The sequence below is a fragment of the Lepidochelys olivacea genome, assembly GCF_965140295.1.
Source record: "Lepidochelys olivacea isolate rLepOli2 genome assembly, chromosome: 1".
Taxonomy (NCBI): Eukaryota; Metazoa; Chordata; order Testudines; family Cheloniidae; genus Lepidochelys; species Lepidochelys olivacea.
Window position 1 is genome coordinate 290,370,036 of NC_140411.1, and position 15,516 is coordinate 290,385,551.

The window sequence follows — 15,516 nt, forward strand, 5'->3', positions numbered from 1 at the left end:
ATATAGCTGGACCACTTGGTAATAGTGACCATAATATAATTAAATTTAACATCCCTGTGGTGGGGAAAACACCACAGTGGCCCAACACTGTAGCATCTAATTTCAGAAAGGGAAACTACACAAAAATTAGGAGGTTAGTCATGCATCCGACTATTCACCCGCAAAAGCTCATGCTCCAATACGTCTGTTAGTCTATAAGGTGCCCCAGGACACTTTGCCGCTTTTACAGATCCAGACTAACACGGCTACCCCTCTGATACTAGAAATTAAAGGGTACAGTGTCAAAAGTGACAGCTCTGCAAGCTGCGTGAAAACTTTTTAAAGACACTATAATAGAGGCTCAACTTAAATGTATACCCCAAATTAGTAAGAGAACCAAAGAAGAGCCACCATGGCTAAACAACAAAGTTGAAAGAATAGTGAGGGCAAAAAGGCATCTTTTAAACAGTGGAAGTTAAATCCTAGTGAAGAAAATAGAAAGGAGCATAAACACTGGCAAATGAAATGTAAAAATACAATTAGGAAGGCCAAAGAAGAATTTGAAGAACAATTAGCCAAAGACTCAAAAAGTAATAGCAAATTTTTTGAAGTACATCAGAAGCAGGAAGCCTGCTAAACAACCACTGGGGCCACTGGACAATCGAGGTGCTAAAGGAGCACTCAAGGACAATAAGGCCATTGCGGAGAAACTAAATGAATTCTTTGCATCGGTCTTCACGGCTGAGGATATGAGGGAGATTCCCAAACCTGAGCCATTCTTTTTAGGTGACAAATCTGAGGAACTGTCCCAGATTGAGGTATCATTAGAGGAGGTTTTGGAACAAATTGATAAATTAAACAGCAATAAGTCACCAGGACCAGATGGTATTCACCCAAGAGTTCTGAAGGAACTCAAATGTGAAATTGCAGAACTACTAACTGTAGTCTGTAAACTATCATTTAAATCCGCTTCTGTACCAGATGACTGGAGGATCGCTAATGTGATGCCAATTTTTAAAATGGGCTCCAGAGGTGATTCTGGCAATTACAGGCCTATAAGCCTGACTTCAATACTGGGCAAACTGGTTGAAACTATAATAAAGAACAATATTGTCAGACATATAGATGAACATAATTTGTTGAGGAAGAGTCAACATGGTTTTTGTAAAGGGAAATCATGCCTCACCAATCTACTAGAATGCTTTGAGGGGGTCAACAAGCATGTGGACCAAGGGGATCCAGTGGATATAGTGTACTTAGATTTTCAGAAAGCCTTTGCCAAGGTCCCTCACCAAAGGCTCTTATGCAAAGTAAGCTGCCATGGGATAAGAGGGAAGGTGCTCTCATGGATTGGTAACTGGTTAAAAGATAGGAAACAAAGGGTAGGTAAGAATGGAGGGAGTTAAAAAGTGGTGTCCCCAGGGATCTGTTCTGGGACCAGTCCTATTCTACATTTTCATAAATGATCTGGAAAAAGGGGTAAACGGTGAGGTGGCAAAATTTGCAGATGATACAAAATTACTAAAGATAGTAAAGACACAAGTAGACTGCGAAGAGCTACAAAAGATTCTCTCAAAACTGGGTGTCTGGGCAACAAAATGGCAGATGAAATTTAATGTTGATAAATGCAAAATATTGCACTTTGAAAGGCATAATCCCAACTATACATATATAATGATGGGGTCTAAATTAGCTGTTACCACTCAAGAAAGATATCTTGGAGGCACTGTGGATAGTTTTCTGAAAACATCCACTCAATGTGCAGCGGCAGTCAGAAAAGCGAACAGAATGCTGGGAATAATTAAGAAAGGGATAGAAAATAGGACAGAAAATATCATGTTGCCACTATATAAATCCATGGTATGCCCACATCTTGAAAACTCTGTGCAGATGTGGTCGCCCCATCTCAAAAAAAGATATATTGGAATTGGAAAAGTTTCAGAAAAGGGCAACAAAAATGATGAGGGGTATGCAACGGCTTCCATAAGAGGAGAGATTAATAAGACTGGGACTTTTCAGCTTGGAAAAGAGATGGCTAAGGGGAGATATGATTGAGGTCTATAAAATCATGACTGGTATAGAGAAAGTAGATACGGAAGTGTTGTTTACTACTTCTCATAACACAAGACCTTGGGGTCACCAAATGAAATTAATAGGCAGCAGGTTTAAAACAAATAAAAGGAAGTATTTCTTCACACAACGCACAGTGGACCTATGGAACTCCTTGCCAGAGGATGTTGTGAAGGCCAAGACCATAACAGGGTTAAAAAAGAACTAGATAAATTCATGGAGGATAGGTCCATCAATGGCTATTAGCCAGGATGGGCAGGAATGGTGTCCCTAGCCTCTATTTGCCAGAAGCTGGGAATGAGCGACAGGGGATGGATCACTTGATGATTACCTGTTCTGTTCATTCCCTCTGGGGCACGTGGCACTGACCACTGTCGCAAGACAGGATACTGGGCTAGATGGACCTTTGGTCTGACCCAGTATGGCCGTTCTTATGTTCTTAGTTCAGAATACAGAGTGTGTAAGGGCTCTCACTGTGCAGGGATCTCAACAGCTACATAAAAAAGAATATACTAAGCATGAAGTTTCAAAAATAGAGCTAAATTTCCATATCGAGCAAAATTCAGAAAAAGCAATATTACGATAGCGTGGTGTTTTCATGTTTTCTTTTTGCAGATCCCATCAGTATGTTTGCTAAAATAATCTAGCAATCGGGAGGCCCAATGATTTCATTGGGACTCTGCACAGGCCTAAGGGTCTCCAGTGAATCCAAAGGCAAGATAGGGTCCTAGATATTAACCTCATCAAAATTCTTTGGTGACAGACATCCCCAGTCAGTTTTAGAATATAACACTAATCTCAGATTGATTTATATATAAAATAATTATTAAAAGAGGGGCTGGTAGTATCACCTACTTTTAAAATTACCTGACACTTCCCATTATAAGACCCTGCTTTTAATTGCTTATAACTTTGTCATTCTTTAACCAATTGGGCTGAAATTCTCCATGCCAGGTGTCTGCCTTTTTTGGGAGAACTCCAGCCAGGACAATTCAGCTGGTTCCAAGAACAATGCTAGGGGAAGATACAGTGTTTTACTCATGTTAAAAAAATCTGGTAATTTTTTTGCTTTGAAAACCTCTAGCGTCCCCATGATTTGGAACAGGGACTTGAAATTTGGCCAGGGGTGGCCTTTGAGTCAGGATTTGCCTTTGGCCATCTCCATGAAAATCTGCCTATATCTGGCCAAATTATAAGCCTTTGAAAAATCACACATGCTCAGTAGAGATTTCTGCCTCTAGTGCTGGTCCACATAGATGATGAGAATCTACTACTACCATCCATTACTCCTTTAGCTCAAATGGCAGAGGTCTGTGTGGTGGATATAAAGGTTCCAACCCTGCTGATGACCTATGTGGGTGTAAATATGATGCCACATGGTGGATTTTTTTTCACTTTGCTTTTTTAAAAATGTACGAAACTACATACAAAAAACTATGTTAAAAGAACGTTAAGGTTGCAAAGTCAAACGTTCAATAGTTAGGAAATGCCCCCTTGTGTTTTTGCATTATGATACAGTCTTTAATTATATGATCACTTACTATTTTTTGCACAAGTTAGAGTTGCTATGGGGAGGAATCAGGGTTGTGCAGTGAAGGAGATTGTCTGTAGTACCCCTGGTTCATTTGTTACAGAAGGGTGGATGATGTGTAGTGAATGAGGTAGTGAATTGCAGGAAGAGAGAGGAGATGGCCTAATAGTTAAGGCAGTTGAATGCTGTCCCAGAAAACTGGATTCTATCCCTGCCTTTGCCACAGCATTCCTGTGTGATGCTGGGCAAATCACTTAAACCAGACTTTTCACAGGTGGTCAAATAGAATGTGATTATGTAATTCTAGACTGTGGCCATTATTTCCTAGACTACAGACATCAGCCAGCATAGCTATATCAGCCAGGTCCCAGGATATGATAAAGTGTGATTTGTGACCAGCATAGCTGTACTACAAAAACGCCTGGTGTGTAGACAGTAATATCAGCAAAACTGAGCTTTTACCTGTGTAGTTTTTTTGGGGGGGGAATAGGGGCTGAAATAAGCTATTCTGACAAAAGCACAGTTTTGATGATATAAGATGCCTCCACACTAGGATCACTTTTCTGGTATAGTGGTATAGCTGGTATAGCTATACCAGCAAAAAGAAAAGGAGTACTTGTGGCACCTTAGAGACTAACAAATTTATTTGAGCATAAGCTTTCGTGAGCTACATTTTATGCTCAAGTAAATTTGTTAGTCTCTAAGGTGCCACAAGTACTCCTTTTCTTTTTACCAATACAGACTAACACAGCTGCTACTCTTATACCAGCAAAGAGTTCCAAGTGTAGGCCTGGCCTCAATCTTAATGCTTATGCATAATGGGACTAAATTAAGGTTGCATAGGCAACCTTAATATGGCATTTCCTAACTCTTGGCTGCTTGCTTTTGCATTGTTCTTTTAATTTAGTTTTTGTGTGTGTAATTTATGAGTGTTTGTTATGTATATTTTAGGTACATACAAAATGGTCTGTGTAGCATATCTATCAATCTACATATGTATATAAATAGTATATATGTGTGTGTGCTTTATTACAGCTCCATCCAGTAGAAAACCAGGGGACCCCCTTGTTATTTCTGATATCAAGAAAGGAAGTGTTGCTCACAGGTGAGATCTTTCAAACTTTCAGGGAAAATCTGTTGCCTTCAGCTTGTGCCCCATGTAACTTCTGTGCACATAGAAACTCTGTTACAAGAGTTCTGTGGTCTGTCAAGTTTCCAAATCAATTGAATCATTTTACTGGAAGAATAAATAATATATTTTCAATCTCCATTAATTAAAACTAATGATTGTCATCCAAAACCAAGATGAAAAAGATGTATTAATTTTTTTTCAAAGTAATTAAAATCCATTTGAATGGTACATGAGAGTTAACACTGCTTTAAAAAGCATATTTATATGTTACTAATTAATCATGTAATGTTCATTTGTTTACAGAACTGGAACGCTAGAACTTGGTGATAAACTGCTTGCCATAGATAACATTCGACTGGACAACTGCTCCATGGAAGATGCTGTTCAGATCCTTCAACACTGTGAGGACCTTGTAAAACTAAAGATCCGCAAAGATGAAGATAACTCCGGTATGAATGGTGACGTAGTTACATGCACTTTCATGTCTTTTAGAGCATAGGATTATTATTCTGTGTGTAGAATGCAGTTAGAAAATGTGTTAAATTTGACATATTTATTAATGTCATTTAAAGATGTTCAGAATAAAAGTAAACACAGGACTTTATGCAGTCTAAAATTGTCTCCATGGCTATATTACTGATAGGGGTTTTGCAGTAGTAGAAGTTACTCTGTATTCCAAGGCGATATTTAACCCCTCAGATGTAGACACATCATGTTGATTTTGCCCTTATGTGACCATGTAAGTCTTCCCTGTTTCAAGGACATAAAACAGAATCCTGAATTAGGGTCTGTTTCTGCAAGATGCTCTGGCCCAGATCCACAAAGGTTCTTAGGAACCTAAATCCAGGTTTTAGGCACTGCTGTGATCCACAAATCTCCCACTTGGCTGTCACCAAACACTGTAGGTGTCTAAACTTGGCACTGAAATGTTCAGCATAACAGATCTCTAGATTCCTATGTTTTTGCCTCTGGACTTGCACACTGCTGCCTCACTCTAGGCACCTAGATGCCTACCTCTCGCCTAAGGCCCAGAGCGACCCATGAACCAGGAGAAGATAGGTGAAGCAGTACCTGGCTCACCTATGGGACTCAGAAGCTGCCTACCAGATTGAGTCCCATTCAAAGTTTGTCTGGAGGAGGAGGTGGTAGAGCAGGAGGTACCTAATGTATGACTTTTAGTCCAGTGGTTAGAGCACTCATCTGCAATGTGGGAAATCCAGGTTCAATTCCCCCTCTGCCTCAGGGGGAGAAGCATCTCTCACCTGTCAGGAGAGTGTCATTTGAGAGTCATTAACTACTTAATCCCACGTCAGACTATCTCATAGCCCAGTGGTTAGAGCATCCTCCTGAGAGGTGGGAGACCCCAGTTCCAAACCCATTCTGCCCTAGGCAGACGGGGGAGTTCAACCTGAGCAGAGGAGTTCTCTAACCACTGGAATAAAAGTTACAAGGCAGGTGCTGGCGGTGCTACCATCACCACCTCATGCTCCTCTTCTTCCCCCCATTTGGTGTGGAGTGAGGTAGGCACCTAACTCATCCTCACAAGAAATTACTTAGGTGCCTAAACCACCTGACTCCAGGAGAGGGGTCCCCAACTGTGGAACACTAGCTTCCTCCCTGCAGCCTGGACTTAGGTGCCAACCCCAGGAGATAAGAGGGTTTAGGACACACTCCTTTCCTTGGCATCTTCTGCTGGCTAGCTTAGTTGACTCCCCACCAAGCATGCTGGCTCTTGTGGAGCATGTTCATAGGTACCTATCTCTGCCCATTCGTTGTATAGGGAGCCTAGGTGCCTGACTTGGCTTTTTGGGTCACAGTGTTGTTCCTGTGAGTTTGTAGGGGCCTAAAAGATAGGTATTGCAACGCTTGGCATCATGACACAATGCATTAGTGCCTTTGATGATCAGGCCTGTGACCCTGATCCAGCAAAGTACTTAAGCGCATGCCTAACTTTAAGCACGTAAATTTGACTTAAGCAGGCCTACTCACACGCTTATAGTTAAGCCTGTACTTAAGTACTTTGCTGGATTGGGAACAGAGTGCTTAGCAAAGTGAAGGATCAGCCCCTAAGGGAGAATTGGGGCAAACACCATTTTGCACACTATGTCAATTACTACATCCAGTCCATAAAACAGCAAACTTCCCAAATCAAATGTTCATGGAAGCAAAATCCTATCTTGTTGAGAACAGAGTGAGTTCTGCTAGGCATTTTAATGCCAAAGCAGGTCAGTCCAAATGTAGCTATTAATTATTTGTATTTTGGTAGCACCCAGGGGAGCTGCAGTCCTGGACCCCATTATGCTAGGTACTGGACAAACACCTAACAAAAACAAGGTCCCTGTTCCAACAGCTTGCAATCTAAGTAGCTACATCTAAATTATATGTTATAACTGACTAAACTAGCTCCCCACACACTATAATGTTCTTGTTCTGTAGCTGAATGCCAGCAAGGAAGTTCTTAAATTCTTTTCTACTGCTGAAAACTGTGAAGAAATGACTTCTGGTCTGATCAGTAGTAATGAGGGGCAAACCCAGCAGCATCTGCAGAAATTGGCTTTTGAAAAGTAACTTTGGATCCAGCCAGCCAAATGATCGCAAAAATTGAATTCTGTCCTACAGTATATGGTGATTAGGCTCATAGGGATGAGGATGTGGAATTGGTTAAACATACTCAGTACATCCTCAGACATCCTAATGTGGGAGAGGGAGGGACTAGCATGGCCAATTCATGTCAGATAGTTATAGAAATAAAGGATCATGTGGCCCAAAGAGATGCCTACCTGACACCTCTTTTACAGAGCTCAGTGAAACAGGAAGAAAAGCAGGAAACTGCAGCCACTGTAGGCAGGTGATTAGGGGAAGGAGTTTCCATTCAACAATGGAAAGTGTGAGGGACACCTCCCCCCCCCCAGGGGCACAAGTAACTTGTGTTTTTTAGAGGTCAGAAACTAGAGCAGGTTAGAAATTTTTTGACAAAATGTTTTTTCCTTCAGAAAATGCCGCTTCGTTGACACTAAAACTGTTTACTGAAATGTATCATTTTTGACAAAACTTCCTTTGAGGAGATTTCTTGTGTCCAGGATGGAGTTTCTGGTCACAACAAAAGGGGCAGGGACACACCAGAATAACCAGTATTACAATGGGCAAGCCCCTGCACTGCCTGATTCAGCGCAGGAACTTGAATCTGGGCCTCTCACATCCCAGATGGGTGCCCTAACCACCAGACTGTTCTGGGGTGGGTCAGTCTCTGTCTCTCACCGCTCTCTGGTAAGGTCTCTGTTTTGTCCTGATGCAGAATGGGAAAAAATTTTGAAATCTCAAAAATGTTCACCAGACTGGAAAACTGTTTCCCACCCTGTTCTATTTACAACAGCACTGAATCCTGTCTCCTACCTTCCTCCTATCTGTTCTCCTAGTTTCCCTCCCCAGTCAAAAGTGTAGATTACTAGCAGCCTGTGCAATACCAATATGGGATGCAATTGGAATCTAAAATAAGAAATACCAGAAGGGCAGGAGTTAATTTTACATGTTCCCCTCTCAATTCTAAACATCTCTGCAACTCTCAGGTGTGGTGTTGCCCCAGAGCAAACCTAGGAATTTTGCTATTGATTTCACTTTAGCCAAGATTTTACCCTAGGTCTGCTCAGATGCAGCATATGTGGCCTTTTGGGAGTTGTGCACCCTGGTAGATAGTGTATATTTTAGTCTGAATAGGACCCTTACTTACTAAGTTACTTTTGCAAATGAATGTTTCTTAATTTTATGACTAAATTAATATGATACTAGAATATAATCAAGAATCATTTATTTTATCTACAAATTAAATTGTCTTCTTGCATGACTAACAACTATGATTAGTAAGTTTTAATTATCTATTATCTACTCTGTGTAACCAAATATATTCAAATTTTGGAACAAAGACAGATTGTAGACATAGTGAATATAATTTTCTATGCAGATTTTACTAAAAAAAAATGGAATGAGTTCCAGTCTGTATATGTTGTGATTAACAATTTTAAAAAGCAACTTTCAATCAATATCCCAAGAAATCAAAAAGGAACATTATGAAAAATGGAGGCAAAAAGTAAAACAAAACAAAATACCCACCTTAATTGAAATGAATTTTAACTGAGCATATTACTTATACCAAGGGTAGGCAACCTATAGCATGCGTGCCAAAGGCGGCACGCGAGCTGATTTTCAGTAGCACTCTCACTGTCCAGGGCCTGGCCGCCGGTCCGGGGGGGGGGCTCTGCATTTTAATTTAATTTTAAATGAATCTTCTTAAACATTTTAAAAACCTTATTTACTTTACATACAACAATAGTTTAGTTATATATTATAGATTTATAGAAAGAGACCTTCTAAAAATGTTAAAATGTATTACTGACACGCGAAACCTTAAATTAGAGTGAATAAATGAAGACTTGGCACACCACTTCTGAAAGGTTGCCGACCCCTGACTTATACATATTTAATTATTTTCTCTCAACTTGGGCTGCATGGAACAACAATGTTCCTTTAAACTCAATAAAATTGATCATTAATTGGAAGTTCCCTAAGAGAAATGAAGCTTGATGTTTATAGATGAGTAGTCATAGAGCACTCTAAAACAGTTTCTATACCACAGTGTAACACACAGAGCTTGTCTATATGGGAACTTCCAGAAAAAGTAATCTGAATGAACTAAACATCTTAATTTGAAGTGGATTAGTTAAACCTCATTAAATCCCTGTGCTGATGCTGTTATTCGGAATTAAAGTGGCCTTACTTCAATTTAACTTAATTCATTTTGGAAGTGAACTAAACTAAACCAAAGTTGGAATTGGAAGGCCTCTTTAATTCTGAATGAGGTTGTTCATAGAGGATTTTAATGCGGTTTAACTCATCCACTTCAAATTCAGACTTTTGTTCATTCAGATTAACTTTCCTGGATGTCGCTGCATAGACAAGCCCTAAGATTTTTAATGATTATTTTTAAATTCTTCTGTTGCTCCATCCTTCATTTCTGTGTTGTTGTTGGGTTATTTTTCTCTTCTTCTTCCCTGTAAGGTTCTTTTTAATCATCTATTTTTGCAAATTATTTTTACCATCTTTCTTCCCCCTAGAATTTTTCTCCTTCCAATTTGCATTCTCTTTCATTTGGTTACTTTTTCTTTTTATGCATTATTATACCTTCAGCTTGGTTTTATTTAAACCTTTCACCCTTCTGTTTGTCTTTATCCTGCCTTTTTTCCTACCCCTTACTTCTTCAAGCAAAACAAAATGCCTGCCTTCTGCCACTCTCTTCAAAGCCAACCCAGGTGGTGAGGTCACTGGTGAAGTGATCCATGCTAATAGGGCTCTGTAGTTGTGTTTCTGCTTTACACTCCAGTCTGTATTTAGCAAATATCACTTTGCAGAACAGAGACCAGCACATATAGCAGAGATAGTGCAGCATTAAGGGACTACAGTACTTGTATCAAATGCAAAATCAAAGAACTGTTACAAGTTGCATCAGTAGGTGAGAGGCAACAAGGGGAAATTTCACCAAGCTTAAGGAAATCCTAATATGTTTAGATCTAATATGATTCAGCCTCTTTACCATGGGGTCACATACGCACTTGAGCCCAAGAAATTATACTCGTTTTTTCCTGCCAACTTTTCACCCTGACGTTTATGTCATCACCTCTATTGACCTGAACCTGCAACCCTGAAAATCTTTACAAATCTAGGTCTTCCATTTGGCAGCAGAAACAGCTATCATTATGAATTCAGGCCAAATACTTTTCAGGTTGTTAAATAGTCAGAACTCAAGTTGTCTGAAAGTAACATTAACGATAAGTAATGCTGCAATTTTAAATCTGTTCTGCTATGTCATTAAATGTCTTAAGTTGAGCTGAGCAAAACAACCAGGTAATAGACTGGCCTCCTTTCTTATCATCCCCTAATAGTTATAAATCTTCTGTAGGAATGCAGACATTGGTTATCATATGAGTAATGTCTGATTACTCTTACACTATACCTCCTTATTGATAACTGGACACTACAGTATTTTGTCAACACCCAGTAAATACCAACTGCTGCATTTTCAGTTTGACCCATCATTTGCTAGTTATTTTTTTAACAATATGGTTCATCTTTATTAAGTTCCACATTTATGTAGCTCTTTTAAGCCTGAGATCTCTAAGTACTTTGCCAACATTCTGTAAATGAGCAAACAAGCAATGAGTGGAGTCTGCAGTCCTTTCTGTTGTTAAAGTGGCAACAGTTTTGTGCAAACTCATCACATGACCATTGATCACTTCCAGCTGGATCTTGGGTGTTATTTATTTGTCTGTGATGGTGACTTTCTGGAAATCAGGTGGCAGGAAAAATGCATCCAATAGGAAATGTGAGCGGGCCAGAACCCATTTAACAGGTGTCCCAGCTAGGAAGCAAATGTACATGCTAGATATGAAAGGCATATATGCCAGCAGTGATTCTTTGCTGAATACATTACTAATTCTTCTCTCAACACAAGCCTTTGCTTTGCTTTGATGATATGTGTATTGTTTGTTTAAATCTATAGCAGGAAGCTAGGTAAAAGGGAACTGATGAAGATTCTAGACAGTAGCTTTACAACGAAGCAGAGAGAGACAGAATAGCTTTAAAGAAAATATCATTTCCCTTATTCTAACACAGTGCATTGTACAGTGTTAAAAGAAAGCTACTCTCTCTATGGACCTGTGCCATTGACACATGATATTTCCTTCTTTATTTTAAAGGTCTGTGATTTAAATGAGCAGAACATTTAAAAACTCTAGCCTGTCACGGTTTAGTTCTGGTAATGTTTGCTGAATATGCATCTTAAGGGTTATCGGTGCCTACTGAGCCATTTCAAAATGTCATTACCCACAGATCTGAGAATGCATGCCTGACAGACCAACTACACTAGGTGAATATCAATATCATAAACAAGGGCAAGTGAGCGTTTGTTATTTTGGTTTTAGGATAATCTGACTTTTAAGATTCCTCTCACAAATTACAAGCATTACAGTTGATTGCTCTCTTGCTGTGACACCTTTTGGGCAATGTGTAGAGAACTCCATTTTTGGTCACCCACTAAAATTTCCCTCTTCATTCCCTGATTATTGTGTGCTAAGACAAAAAACCAAGATGTCATACAAATGATTTCATGAAAATGACCCTAGTCAATTTATTGTTTAGCTTGATGTCTGTTGATACATAGACACCAGGAATTATTTTTAAATTATATCAGTAGTGTAGACTCAAAACATGCCCTTCAAAAACATTGACCTAATATCAGATTTTTCTTTAAAAAATAAATACATAAATAAAGGCTGCTCAACTCAAGGAAATTTTTGGTCAACTAAGACTGTGATGACCTCAAACTTCTCCCTCCTCACAACTCCTCCCTGTTTTAACCCCCCTACTGTCTACTCCAGTTAACAGAAAAACTGTCTTGGTTTTCCCCACAGCAAAGTGTCTCCTCTCTACTATTTAATCCTGAAATTACATTTGTATAGAAAACATACACATCAAGATTTTAAAACTTAAGCATCAAATCCTGGTTCCACTGAAGTGAATGGGAAATCCGCCATTTACTTCAATGGGACTGGCTTTTTGCCATAAAAGCAAAATAAATGAGAGATTCTCTTATTTTTGTTTTATGAAATAAACCAGTGGAATAATGAATAAATATTGTATCTGAACTGTAATCCTTTGAGGATGCTCTGTCTCATTTCCAGTCACTTGTCTGAATGTATTATTCTTTTCATTCCTTCTTTCATAAGAAACCAATTGCGTCCTCTTGGCATTTATTGCAGATGAACAGGAGAGTTCTGGAGCAATTATTTACACTGTAGAGCTCAAGCGTTATGGTGGTCCACTTGGGATCACAATTTCTGGTACTGAAGAGCCCTTTGATCCAATAATCATCTCAAGTCTTACTAAAGGCGGACTCGCTGAAAGGTAAATTGGAATCAATTATTAATATGACTTCCATTTACAAAGTTCATTTCTTTATTCATTCACATGGACATGCTAATTTTTTCTTGCTTAGGAATGTGTTCATTCACATGGACATGCTAATTTTTTCTTATTTAGGAATGTGTTGATTCTCCCAGCATCTATGAAAAAAGATAAACTAACCGTTTCCAATCTTTGTCATTGTTTTATGTTTCCTGTGATTTTGCCAAGCTCAGCAATATTATGGATATTGGATGTTATTGAACCTACAGCATGATTTTCCTAGAGTGATAAGGACTGCTGACCTTGTTGTAAATCACCTAAGAAAGCTCTGCCAGCCAGACTCCTCCATTACATGAAGATTTTATGAACTCCTTTTGAAAAGATGGCAGTGGAATAGCTAAAAGACGTGTGTGTGTGTGTGTATATAAAAATATAAAATGCACATATATGCACACACAGATTGTGCAGATTCATATGTACGGTACATGCATACATACACAGTCTGCATTTGTGTATGTGCTTTTACACGTACATGTAGTGGCACCCTTAAAAGCTTGGAAATTACATTAGATAATATTAATTAAGGATGTTAAACATTCCCTACCGTAAGTGCTGTATAGGAAATAATGCAAATATTGACGTTACCTTATCTATTTATTTCATGGAAATTTGGCATGTGTTTAAGGGTAATCACTATAAATAACTGTGTGTGTATTATATCCAGAGCAATACAAATTTTATATATATATATATATATACACACACACACGAGGAATAAATCCATTGAACAAGCCAGTAATACTTATTTTTAATGCAAGTTATAAGTTTACTATTTTGTAAGAGCAATATTAATAGTTTATGAAGATATTATTTGTTTGACACTGTTCATATCCATAACCATCTCGTGGATGTTCAGAACCTCTATGAAATGAGTGGGTGAAGTTAGGTCAAGATATTTAAAAGTGAGTAGTGATTTTGGGTGCCTAACTTGAGATACCTGAACAGAACCTGGGTTTTAGAAAAGTCTGAACATCGACCCTCTGAATATCAGGCCCATTTAAGGTATCCCAAACTGGGCACCCAAAATCTCAAGTCACTTTTCAAAATCTTGGCCTTAGATACTGATGGGGAGGTGTCCACTACATATAATCATTGCAACTGATGCCTTTGCTGGCCATCTTAAACAGAGAGGCCAAGAACTGAATGAACCAGAAAAGCAAATACATACAAGGGAAATGAACCATGTGCATTGACACACACAATGTATCTTCTCCTCTCTTGAGGTGATTCCTACAGAACAGGCATATTGGTGCGACGACGGGTGGTTGTTCATGCTACCACTGTACTTGCTGTATCTATCCTGTGATTATGAGACTTCAGTTTCCCGTGCTGTCAATGTGGTACTTCTGAAAACATTAAATTTGCTTTAAAGTTATTAAAGTATTTTAGGTTTTTTAACAAATGAGCACCACTCAGGCTCCTTAAATGATCAGCTCACCCACATTTTGCCACAGCAAAGGAGACAGAAATCTTCATTGCTGTGCATTATCTCTGCTGCTGGCTCTGCAGCAGAGGTAACTTAATTTATGCATCCTTAGTGGCAAATGTACTGATTAAAAGTAGTTCCAGTAATAATACTTTATATGTTAAATTAAAACAAACAACTGAAAATACACTCACATGTCTCAAAATATGCTAAGAAATTGGCTTTGCTGTTTTTGCTGTTGATCTTTTCAGTGTTTTATTTCTGATACTTTAGGACAGGTGCAATTCACATAGGAGACCGCATCCTAGCAATAAATAGCAGCAGTCTGAAAGGAAAACCTTTGAGTGAAGCCATACATTTGTTACAGATGGCAGGAGAGACTGTCACCTTGAAAATCAAGAAGCAGACAGATGGTGAGTATGGCTAGAGTCACATTTATGCTCTTGAACCAGTTATTTCTATACCTTAAATATTTAAACATGTATGTACCATGGGACATGTCTTGTCCATAGTGGAAGGAAGGGGAAGTATCTTTTTAGTTTGCAATGAGGCTATAATCACGTTTCTTTTTAAACCCTATTTAGCTGCAAGCCCCAAGAAATTTTCCATCTCTGGTCACTTAAGTGATCTGAGTGATGCTGAAGATGAAACCTCTTCTACACAGAAACCAAGTAAACTCTCGGACATTTATTCTACTACAGTTCCAAGTGTGGACAGCGCAGTAGAATCATGGGATGGTTCTGGTATTGATACCAGCTTTGGAAGCCAAGGTACAAGCAACAGTTTCAACCACTGCTTAACACAGAAGTGATTAGATGTATGAATCACCTTTCCCCACATTAGAAAAAATCCTACCCTCCAACTTTCAACTTTGTACTTCACAGTGTGAACATGTCTCATTACAACCACACACCTTGGTATCTGGTGTTATTTCTTACACTCAGGTGGCCTTGAGTTCGTTCTTTCATAACATTGTGATGGGTTATGAGGCATTTATCAATATATTAACAGGCTTGCATTAGCTTTACAAATGTCTGAATGGCCCAATCCATAGTTCATCCACACTAAATGAGTTTGTCCTTCAAGATTAGATTAATACAAGGCACAGAACACATTGAAGATGTTTGTTAATTTGAGCATCTGAGGTCCATTCTCATTGTTTTTTAAGCTCACTACAATGAAGATTTATTGTAAACTGCTGAAGGGGAACACGAGAGATCATTCAGTGATTTGTTACTCTTTTGTTTCTTCCTCATTCCCATGACATTAGACTCAAACTTTTAGCCCTCGAAGTAATCACTGTGTTTAAAGAGATTATTTAATTAAAGAAATAACAGGCTTCTTATTACCTTCAAACTTCTATAG

The 15,516-nt window shown here is 38.8% G+C and overlaps 1 protein-coding gene across 9 annotated transcripts in view; it reads left to right on the forward strand.

Moving 5' to 3' along the window:
• Positions 1-15,516, forward strand: part of GRIP1 (glutamate receptor interacting protein 1) — a 556,915-nt gene that overhangs the window by 510,510 nt on the left and 30,889 nt on the right. For 5 of the 9 annotated variants that reach the window (XM_084616431.1, XM_084616425.1, XM_084616430.1 and 2 more), the window contains 5 exons: positions 4,616-4,685; positions 5,016-5,161; positions 12,521-12,665; positions 14,425-14,564; positions 14,736-14,921. In XM_084616431.1, coding sequence (XP_084472557.1) covers positions 4,616-4,685; positions 5,016-5,161; positions 12,521-12,665; positions 14,425-14,564; positions 14,736-14,921 — 687 coding nt within the window. Of the gene's footprint in view, positions 1-4,615; positions 4,686-5,015; positions 5,162-12,487; positions 12,666-14,424; positions 14,565-14,735; positions 14,922-15,516 lie in introns of all 9 variants that reach the window. The other 4 variants (XM_084616426.1, XM_084616424.1, XM_084616429.1 and 1 more) reach the window with 1 other exon arrangement.